The following is an 11614-nucleotide window of genomic DNA, read 5'->3' as shown; positions in this document are numbered from 1 at the left end:
TTGCAGGCGACGTCCAGTCGTGTCGTTGATCGATTTGAAATTGCCAAGACGCGAGAGGAAACTTTAAGTCTTCTCATGGGTCATAGAAATGCTATAAAATTCAATTGACTTTTAAATACATGATATATATTACGCTTTTTTTATTTTACTTCAAAATTACCGAAAATGCGCGGCGCGTAATTTGAATTTTTAAAGCGCGCGAAAATAACTTTAAATTCAAAAAAAATTATAAACGATCAGTTTTTTTTCTTAATTGTCTATATATATTTATTTTAACATATTTATGGCATTTATATAATTTCGTAAAATACTTTTCTGAGAAAAAAACAATTTGTCATAAATAAAAGTGTAAAAAAGATAGATGCTAATTAATTACGATGTTATTTGTAATTACTAACTAGAAGTAGTCATGTGTTGCAAAATTACATAAGTGTTAATTAAAAATCAGTAAATTGACTCAGAGTTCTATGAATTTTTATTTTTTTAAACCCAAGTTTTAAGGCAAATTATTTTTTTAATTAATCCTCAAAATAAAAATTAATTAACGGGATTTATCGAATCCTGGAGTAAATAAAAATAATTAATTTTTATTTTATTCAAAGTATAAGTTCCGTGATCGGAGGACAATTGATATGAATTTTTAAACCGGTAACGATATCTCGAAACATTCGATGATGCGATTACGGAGATAAAAATAATTAATGGCTGATTATATTAAAAATAAAATAAACAAAATGTTTTTATTAATTAGAAACTTTTGATTAAATTTTGTAATAATTAAGTGTTAATTAACGTACGGTGATTCTAGTGTGGATCTAAAATAATAATAATAAGAGATTTTGAGCGAGCCAGGTAGGTCCTTCTTATATTTATTAACCGTGTGACGTCGGGTGGTAATTTATTAGCACCAAGGCGATTACCCAGACTAGTTTTTAATGTCTTCACGGATTTTAAATTGCCGTGTCTATTATATGAGATTCATTTTGTTAATTTAACTCACACTGACACGTGATTTTTAAAAAGTATAATAATAAAATAAATGGAGGATGAATTATCAAGAGATAATCCATCGGAGAATAAGCGAAAGGCGGAAATGGAGGAATTGTAAATAAGATAAGTGACATAAAATGTTATTTTTAAAAATATTATTGTTATTTGATATTTAATCTTAATTATAATTATTTTATCAGCTGGGTTTACGATTTATTTAATCGGAGCCTGGATTTCCGATGAATAGAATCTATTGTCAGTTTAAATGATCCACTCGTAATTAAAGTCATGCATTGAATTGAGAAAAAAACGTACTGGAGAAAATAAAGAATAAGAAATTAAAGTTAAAAAAAATATGTGAGCAACACCTCGTACAGTCGGGCAACAAAAGAGTCGATTGTCTGCAATTTGCGAGGCGATTGTTCGCACCTCCAGTCCAGGCGCGAATGGAAAAATAAAAATAATAATAATAATAAATGTTGTTACACGGAAACACGGGGGAGTTACAAGGCGGGTACTAAAAAAGTTTAAAAATAATATAAATAAATTTTTCTAGTTCCGTGAGTATAAAGGAGACGCAAATGCTCAAGTCTGGATTTTTATGCGCATTAGCATATATTAGTGTATTTCGACGCGGTATTCTACGAATACAGCTCACAGGCGTCGGTCGTTAATCAAGGATTTAACACCATGGAGAATATAACACCCGATCTAGGGACCGCGACATACAATGGGTTGGAGAACCGGATTCGAGGATTAAATCAACGAAGCTCCACCGCTCGGTTCTTGCCGAGACTCAACTCTTTGGTTCTTATTATTATTCTACGAAATACCCAAAACAACTATATATATATATGTATGTATATATCATGGGATCCAATGTGTGTAGGATCTATGGTACGGTTGAGAGACTGGCGCATATAACACTCGTTACGGCTGATCGCCCGCGCGGCTCAAGGCGTCGCAGATGGAGATGAGATCAACAGTTTCAAGAGTATAAGTATATATATGTATGAAGAAAAAAATAATGAGGCATATATCGTGTAAAGAAGCAAACAAAACTCAAGTACCGATGCTGTATGGACATATATGTATACAAGATCGAACATTGAGGATCACGCGAATGTAAAATAAGAAAAGAGAGGGAATGAATACTAAATCTGAGGCTCCATTGGCATCTCCAGCTTCACTTGTTCGTGTATTGTATTGAGAAGACTAAGAGGCACGAAATCTTGGATCTATTCGACGCGCATTGGAACTCGTGTTTGGTTGGATTTCGTGGGATGAGGTGGAAATATATTTCATTCCCCATACCAAGTCGACCGAGACAGCGGTACCGGGGCTATAACAAAAGGCCCAAATGTAAGAACGAGTGGGCCCTAACGCGCTCCTGCCTTTCGGCTGAACCGTCAACCCAATCAGTGACGTACTCACTTATTTTATCCAGTGCGTTTCTATTCATTTTTTAATTAAAACTGACCAATGAGTTTTGGCGGTAAAAATTAATTTTTGAAATGTCACATTCAAAAATAACCGTGGACTTGAGTACAATTTTATTTAATTTAAATTACAGGTTTGTTTATTGTTTTTTTTTTTTTTTTTCGTGCTCGAGGGACTGGACCAGCAGTAGCTAAATTTCGATGCTCAATTAGTTGGTGGTCAGGGGACCGATAAGCGGTGACTTGTTTTCCTCCTACGCTACTTGAGCTCGCGTTGGCCTTATTTTTACCTCACTCTTTTCTCACTCGGATAAAAACTTTCTCTCTTATTAACTCGCTAGGTCTTTGTCTGGTTTCAAAGTCTCGGTTTTGTTCAATTCTTGCCGTGCCCAGTCCAAGAGTCAAGATGTTTTGAGAGGTAGAAGCAGAGGTAGAAGTAGAGGTAGAGGTAAAGAGTATAGAGTAGAGGCGACGATCTGCCTCACCCAATTCACACCTGACCAACCCGATAAAAACATGCCTCGAGATAACTCACGTTCTACTCACCGGCAATACAACCGAGACAAGTTTTCACTATCTTAACAGGTAGCACCGCGAATTTATTTTATTTATTCATGTTTAACTATAAACACTACATGCTCTTTAATTTTTTATGATAAAATTAACATAATTTAAACAACATGTCCGTTAATATTCATTATTTTTTTGTTCTACAGATTCATTTAAATTGCCAACAATTATTTTGTTCTGAGCTAGAATTATACCGATTACGCTACGTACGGTTAAATTATTCTTGTTTGAAATGCTATGGTGTCCTAGTAAAGCCGGATGTTGGCCACCTGACGGAAACTAAAATGAACCCATGCAAAAATTACCACGACCGGTTAGATTTACAGTAATTTATGATGTAATTCTTGACAATTCACCGTGAAGGTGATAGTAGAAATTATTTTTTGCAATTACCAAGAGCAAACTCTAATACGTATGAGATATCTATTTCTAGTTCATGGGATCTAAGTTTGTAACTCTCTCTAGCGAATCCGAAAGACGAGAAATTACCAGAATTTACCGAATTTCCTTCAAATACGGCATTTTTATCCTATACTACAGTAATTTATGGCAAAAATACGGAAATTTACCGTAATCTGCGACATTTTTACCGTATCCTTTATCATTTTTAGAGTTTTTTTCAGTACATTACTCTATTTTATGGTAATATAACGCAGGTTCGCCACAATTTTACGGTAAATTCCCGTTGATTTACAACAAATTTGCGGTAAAAATATCGTACTCTTATCGTTAAATGCCACATTTTACTGTAAGATATCGTAATTATTCCGAAGGCGGTAAATTATGGTAATGCGGATCCGCCAGGGCTTTGCCAGCTGACATAAAAACACATGGAAAAATTACTACAGCCATAGTAATTTTTCCATGTGTTTATTTGTTGCCGCCAGGTGGCCAAGATGCTCCAAATTTACTATGACATATTTCAAACAAGAATAATTTATCCATGGAGTGAATATTATCTAAAAAATTTCGAATTGCGAGATACATTTTTTTCCTCGATAAAAATAATTAATTAATTAATTAATTACTGGAATGAGAAATGAGCATTTATAAGAATATTGTAAAGTCGTATGTGAACTTTCGTAATCTTTAGCTTTGATAGTCTTAGGGACTAGGATAAAATAAAAATTGCTATCTATTTAATTATATAATATAATGCCACGATATTATTATATTTATATTTAATTTATCTGTCTCTCTTGTTCCGTGGTCGATCTCTTCTCAGTGATTAGTCGGTAGACTCTCCATTGGATAATCAATCACAATTGTGTCTATTTAGACATTGCCTCGAAGCTTATTGTGCACCCGTTATTCAATTCAGCGGCTATTAAAGTTCAACATATGGGCATTCATCAGTTGATCTTGCTCTGTAAAATTATAATTATACTTTTTTCATTTAATTTTGTTATCTCCTGTTTAGTTTGAGCCCCAAAATTTAAATAAACCGTCAAACAGCTCCTGAAAAAAAAAAAAAATACGAGTTAATAACAAAGCAATTGGGGACATCAGTAATTTATTTGGGCACGTAAGGGATCAATTGGCCGGTTTAAAATACTCGAGACGATGATGATGATGATGGTGCTGATGGTATAAATTCGGCAATCTAGTCCCTAAATGACTGTGTTCCGTCTGGTGAAGATTGTCCGTGAGTTATGTAGGCGTCTAAGTCCAAGTGGGTGAGAGGAAACGTTAACCCGTTTTTATTACATCAGATCCCAGCATCCTGGGCACAGGGACCAAGTCTTCGGGCTTAGGACGAGTGGTACAGCCCTGGGATATGTCCATGTCCATGATATTGTAGTCGTGGGGGAAAAGATGTTAGCGAAAATAAAGTAAATAAAAAGTGTGGAGCCGAGTGTAGAGCGTAGATGTACAAAGAAGAAAGAAGATGAGTGAATAGAGGTGGGTTCAGACGGTGCGCTGGCCATAACAAAGATCCATCGGGACCGGTTTGCTGTCCGGGCCCTCTTTTTTACATTCTCCATAGAAGCCCCGTGGAGACGCGGGTGTGAAAACCGACACCCACCCACTTGTTATTTTGTCAAACACAAGGCTCTCAAAATTATAGGAATCATCGGTGAGCTTGACGAGTAGAGAAAGACTCGACAGTAAAGATACATCAAAATTACCCGCTATTCAATGGCTTCCTTCAACTCTTGTACTCGAAAAACACACAATAATAATAATAATTATACTGATAATAATAATATAGACTATTCGGCGATGCTGTTAGAGCTTTATAACCGTCAATTAAATCTTGTGGACAGTACACCAGATAATAAATGCTACTGCTAACTTTTTTATTTAGATGATTATTTATTTACATTGTTATTAATTTTTTTTTTTTAACAGAATTTTTTAAACTTTTGAATTTATATTTTCTTTAAAAAAATAAAACATTTTTTTTATTGACTTAAATTTATTTTTATAATTTAATACTTTTAATTTCCTTTTTTTAATTACTTTATTTTTTATAACACCTGTGATATTTATAAATTTTAAATCCTTAAAAATTTGATGGATTAAAAATTGTAGCTGCTTACTGAGTACTAGTTTGTTTCATTGTTTGTAGCTGTTCGTTCGTTAAATATTTCCAGCAAATAATATATTTAGTTTGTTTCAAAAATATAAAAATGATTTATATAAAATTATTATTTCTGATAATTGTCATGAGTTTTGTAAGAAACTCAATAATAAAAAAAAAAGAACCGTCTTGGCCTGCAGAACCAGAATATTCTCAAGTACTAAAGTGCAAGTTATATGGAACTGTATGTATTATTTTAAAATTATAAAATATATTCAATTTAATATAAATTATTTTTTATTTCAGTGCAAGAGAGACAGCGACTGCTGTTCAGAAAAATGTAACCATTTTCCCCATTACACTGGAGTCATTTTTTCAACCTGCGGATAAATTAAAATTATCACTTATAGTTGAAATTTCTGCGCGACAATTTTGTTTTTTTAAATAAAAAGTAAAAATGTCAATAAATTTTTTAAATAAAAAATTTTTTTTAAATTTAAACATAATTTAACAAATTATAAAAGGACTTTCGGTATCAGTATGCGTTGAATCAATGGATTAACATTTTTTTTTTATAATTGAAATAATTTATTTAAATTATCGATCAGAAAGCTGCTGCTCCATATGATCATAAATCTAAAATTATTAAGTTACAAACAATTTATAATAATTCAGATAATAATAATGGCTACTTTGAAACAATAATTAACTTACAATATAATCATAATTATGGTTAGTTTTAATCTCACAGACATCAACTCTAATTACTCAAGATCACTCAATATATTTAGCCCATTCTCTTCTCTTTCTAACAAATACCAATAACATTTTTCTCTGAATTAAACTAAAGTTTATGATAACGTTATACTCGGTGGCAACGCATTCCAAAGTCTACAACCTGTTAAAATAAAAGAATTAAAATATGCATTTGTACGAGCAAATGAAACTTGCAACGTATCAGTTCTGTTTGGGTTTCGTCGCGACGCAATATTGGGCCTTAATTTTAAATCAGAACAAAACAAACTGGGTCTCATAAGACATTAAATTTTATAAAACTCGCACAATATTAATTGCGCTCTTCGACTGTCTGGTCTTGATCATCCTAAATGCCTTCTATGTCTTGAAATGTGAACATCTCGTCGCATCCGCAACACAAATCTCACAATTATTTACCGATATAGTCAGAGAATTACCAAGTTCTGCTTTTAAATACCTAAATAAACATGCACAATAATCAAAAATAGGAAATATAAGACTTAAAATAAGTTGACGCTTAAGTTTTAAGCTTAGATTTGTACCATTAATTTCAAATTATTTAAAAAAAAAAAAAATAAATAATAAATTGTATTGAGACAAATCTTAGGAATAAATTTTTCCAATATCAGAGATTTATTTTTATACCCAATAAATATTTCTATTCTTGTAGAAAATTAACGAGTGTTATTACCAGAATGGTAATAAAAATGTTATTTAGACTTATTTTTAAGAGTCTAGTTACTAATAATCGGCAGCTAACGAGTAATGAAAAAGTATATTGTTGTACCAATAACAAAATGTTCAAAATTTATTTACTACTATTTTTTATTGCAACTATTCAAGTAAATGTAATAAAAAGTAGTTTTTCTAATTGCAAAGGAGTCTCTTGTACTTCAAAAAATGAATCTCCGAGTGTATATTGGTGCAAAACGAATGGTGTTGTAAGTATAAATATGACTTTTATTTATTTTTTCAATAAGTTCTTATAAAAATAATAATAAAATGTCTGCTTAATTATTTGAAACTTTATTTCAGTGCATAAGTAACGATGACTGTTGTTCAAAAGTTTGTTTAAGTCAACAAATTATAAAAGCACTTCCGGTATCAGTATGCGTTGAATCAATGGATTAACATTTTTTTTTTATAATTGAAATTATTTAATAAAAAAAAAAACTCTAAATTGTTTTGAGTACGAAGTCTTGGGAATAAATTTTCTCAATAGCAGATATATATCTATATATATGGATGAATGTATGAGCAAAAGGGATGAGAGTATAATTTAAAAAGCAATCGAAGGTGAATCGAATTGGGAATAAAATTTCTTGAAGCTGAACGAGACTCGGGTTAACCGCAGCCATCACTCGGGACGAAAGATTGCACGTGCAGCATCACCCTTGAATTTAACAACCCAAGACTTGACTTAACTTTTCTCCATAATGAAAAAAAAATAAAAAATAATAAAAAGGGTTAGACGGAGAAACCAAGTTACAAAGACTAAAACCAAAAGGATAAACAAAAAGGCGCGAAAGTATTTCTCTTGTACCGTGACCATGAAACCGTACTCAGGCATCCGCTGTCTCTTTTTGTCCCCAAAGATCCGACGCATTCGCAATTTTATTTACTATTGCCCGTTTTTTTTAACACCAACATTCGTTTTAGAACCAAAAATCCGAGACGAAAGAATCCGCGGTTTTTTTTTACTCGTATTTTCATGTACCGGTTAAAGAACAGTCTTGTTCTCTTGGACCAGCATTCTCAACTTTTATTTTTTTTTATTTTACACTCGTGTTGAATTCGTTTCTACGGCTGTTGCTTGCGACATTTTAAACTTATTGTTTACTGTTTTAATGATAACGTATCGTATCGTACTTGTTTTTTTTTTTTATGTAAACCAATACTTGATGTATTTATAAGTTTATAAATCATGTAACATATATTTTATTGTCAAGATATCAAGTTAATATTCGATAATAAATCTGATATGATTAAAGTGTAATAAATAGATTAAAAATTTAAATAAGAGCCCTATCGATAAAGTCCATGAAAGATAATATGGAAATCCATAGAAATCTATGGGGGTCAACGTAAGAAAGTTTAGATTTTTATAGGAATCCATGTAGGAAATTATGGATAGCGGGATTCCCATATAAGAAATCCATAGGGAAACTATGGAAATCTGGATCCCTATGGAAAAAATCCATAAAAAAGCATGGGGATCTGGATTTCTTGGTAAAAATTTAATATACATGGGAAATCTATGCTGGATTCCTATAGGAAACCATGTGGAAATCCGAAAACGCCACATGGGAATCTAAGCTGGATTCCCATGTGGATTTTTGCAGTGTGGATTCCCATGGGAAATCATTTAAGAATTTTTATAGGAATCTATGGTAAATTTCTATAGAAAACTATATGAAAATCCATCCGAAAATGTCATAGAAAAATCTGCATAGGAATCTAAACTAGTTGACCATAAGGATTTTTGCATGGTTTGGATTCCCATAGGAAATTATTGTAACAATCTAGAGAAATCTGAACACAGTTCCCATTTAAATTTTTGCATGGTGATTCCTATGAAAATTCACCTAAGAGTCTATATAAAAATCCATGCTGGATCTCTATAGGAAACCGAATGGGATTTGTTTTACAACGAGTGTAGACTTAACAGCGACGGCAACAGGAACAGTAACAGTTAATATTTATTTGCAAGACCACCAGCTCGATACAATCCCATAGTTGCATTCTCAGGTGACTTTGAAACTTTTACGAGAACAACTGGTGTAGTACGCGGCAAAAGCCTTTCATTTCTCTTCTCTTGCTCTCGTATTATATCCAGCCGTTTGCTTGCTCCCATATATATACATGTATGCAGTATGTATGAGTACAAATGTATGTACGGTATCAGTGGCACGCTACAAGAATGGAGGCTCAACAAATAAGGCACTTGTTAAGACCCAGTCGACTTACACTGGGTTTGGTAGTCAAAGTTGTCTTGACTCTTGCACGAGCACCTTTACCATACACGGAATATCTTTTACCCTTTATATTATTAATCTTTAGACAGTAACCGCTTATACGGCAAAAGTTACCGAGGGAATAAATGCTTTTTTGGAATTGTCAAGTTTCAAGTTTCCCGGCATTACTTGTTTAGAACAGAGTTATTTTATTAATTGTATCCGCCAGATACTTAATGCGTTAATTAAAAGTCACTTCAGGTAGTGGAATAAAAAAAAAATACTTTATAAGGATATAAGGTCATCATACCTTTTATGTAACTATTTTTTAAATTACTAATTAAGACAGTAAAAATATATTTTATTTTTTAATTTCAAATTAAAGGTCGGTCGCAATAAAAGCGGTTTAAAAATTTAAATTAAGTTATTTGATTTTTATATTTTAAATGTAATTAGTACTAAGATTTCAAGTAATTATTGACATTAATAATTACAATTAAATTTAATTACTTAGGATTAAATCAATTTCTAATAAAAGAACGAAAAAATTAACGCGCTCCACATGGCAAAATTTGAATTTAAATAAAATTCGCGGTATGTTAATTAGTGATTTCAAATTTTTAAAAAGCCCGCGTTATTTTAAAATGAAATTTTTTTATATTCTAGGTCCATTGGAGATTCTGATTTGAGTGACACAAAATTTTAATTTCTTAGTGAAAAATTTACTAAATTTTGAGTTTTATAAATTAGGAAAATTTTTGTAAAATTTAAAAATAAAAAAAGTTGTCTGGTAAACGTCACAATTAATATTTAAATTTTAAATAAATTGAGAATGTAAAAATTTTTAAAGTGAATATTAATTAAAACGTTTACCTCAACACAAGTAATTATATTTTTAGAAATTTTATTAATTAATTAAATGAAGACAGTTTACTTTTCGGTCTTTTTAGCTTTCGTGGATGCCTGTTGTGCTCTGATTACTTTAACGACAATTTTCTGTTCCTCAATAAGGAAAGCACGGACGATCCTGTAAAAATAATAATAACAATAAATAAATGTGTCAAAATTTAAGTGATGAGTGAAAGTAGTTATTGATACCTTTCTTTGACACATTTGTGGCACAAGACACCTCCGTAGACACGTTTTACTGTCTTCTTTCGTTTGCACATACGCGAACGTTCCATTGGTCTTGCGGGTTGGATTCCTCTCAACTTGTCATGACACTGACCACATCTTGGGATCTTCTTGGGTTTCTTGAGGTACTGGTAAACAAGTTTACCACCTGGAGTACGCACACTGTAACATTCAATTTAAACTTGAGTCAAAAAAAAATACCAACACTCAACTTTGATTTCAATGTCCGCTTTTTAAATTTCTTTATACAGCCATTGAAAATTAAATTTAATTAATCAATTTGATTAATTAAAGCAAATAAATTTTGAATTTAAATGTCAAAAACGACACGTGTAATAAACAACATCTGAACATAACCTCAAAGTTTCATCGAATGAATTAAAATTTTGTTTGTAAAAAAAATTTAAAAATTCAAAAAATTAGAATTTTGATTAAAGATAATTTAAATTGAGTAAAATTAAAAACTTACATGCGTCTTCTGTTACTCTTGGTGTTGTACGACAATCGTCGTCGTAGAACCAATCGTTGCACCATTTTGGTTCTGAAATAAATAATAAACTAATTATTAGTTTTAATTATAACTCATTATCCGAAAAAAAAGTTTTATGCACAGAGATTTAATACAACTGATAAGTTTTTTGATTAATAATGAGATTGATATAAACAAATTGGATTTATTTCGGTAAAAAATTGTATTTTAACCCACCTTTAGCGTGGTCCAGATGAGAAAAGGAAGCCAAAAGTTGGAGGTGGCGCACGCGTAAAAACGCGCATGTGCCGTACTCTGTATTTCGAAAGAAAAACATTACAGGTAAATTAGGAAATTATTTTATCATGAACTGATTACTTTTGTTGACAAGTTTATGGGCCCTGATAGCCAAGTTGGCGAGAAACTTGCAGCCGCAACTGGGCACCAAGTTGGCCGCCAACAGTTGGTACCTCCAATAGTTGATAGACATTTTCTGAGAAAGTTGGTGGCAAAAGTTGCTTGCAAAAGTTGGCAATCATAAGTTGACGTTAAGTTTCCTTTCAATTTCCTCAGAAACTTGCATTCCAGTTGCGGCTCCATACTGGCGCCAACTTTCTGAGAAAGTTGGCGGTAACTTGTAGCCAAAAGTTGCAAAAGCTGAAGTTGTCGATAACTTGTCATCAAGTTGGTCGGAAACTAATGAATGACCAACTTTTTCACGATCAACTCGTGTTATCAGGGCGCAGTAGAACCGAGGGTTGATTGTCGGTCACTTTCA

The 11614-nt window shown here is 32.1% G+C and overlaps 1 protein-coding gene across 1 annotated transcript; it reads right to left on the bottom strand.

Annotated features, from left to right (window-relative positions):
- Window positions 1-10120: 10120 nt before the first annotated feature.
- LOC103580361 (60S ribosomal protein L34) lies at window positions 10121-11161 on the bottom strand. Its single transcript, XM_008562082.3, has 4 exons — window positions 11074-11161; window positions 10837-10908; window positions 10332-10529; window positions 10121-10260 (listed from the first exon to the last, which is right to left on the bottom strand). Exons 2-4 carry the CDS (start codon window positions 10899-10901, stop codon window positions 10164-10166), a joined length of 360 nt encoding a protein of 119 aa, XP_008560304.3. The 5' UTR covers window positions 10902-10908; window positions 11074-11161; the 3' UTR covers window positions 10121-10163.
- Window positions 11162-11614: the final 453 nt, after the last annotated feature.

The sequence above is a fragment of the Microplitis demolitor genome, chromosome 2 (assembly GCF_026212275.2).
Source record: "Microplitis demolitor isolate Queensland-Clemson2020A chromosome 2, iyMicDemo2.1a, whole genome shotgun sequence".
Taxonomy (NCBI): Eukaryota; Metazoa; Arthropoda; class Insecta; order Hymenoptera; family Braconidae; genus Microplitis; species Microplitis demolitor.
The sequence above is the reverse complement of the archived record's forward strand: the minus strand, read 5'-3'. Positions and strand labels throughout refer to the sequence as shown.

Coding starts and splice junctions, on each gene's coding strand:
- LOC103580361 (XM_008562082.3), bottom strand. CDS start 10,901: ATGGTGCAACGATTGGTTCTACGACGACGATTGTCGTACAACACCAAG. Junction 10,530..10,836: donor AAGAGTAACAGAAGACGCAT/GTAAGTTTTTAA, acceptor TGAATGTTACAG/TGTGCGTACTCCAGGTGGTA. Junction 10,261..10,331: donor CACAAATGTGTCAAAGAAAG/GTATCAATAACT, acceptor TTATTTTTACAG/GATCGTCCGTGCTTTCCTTA.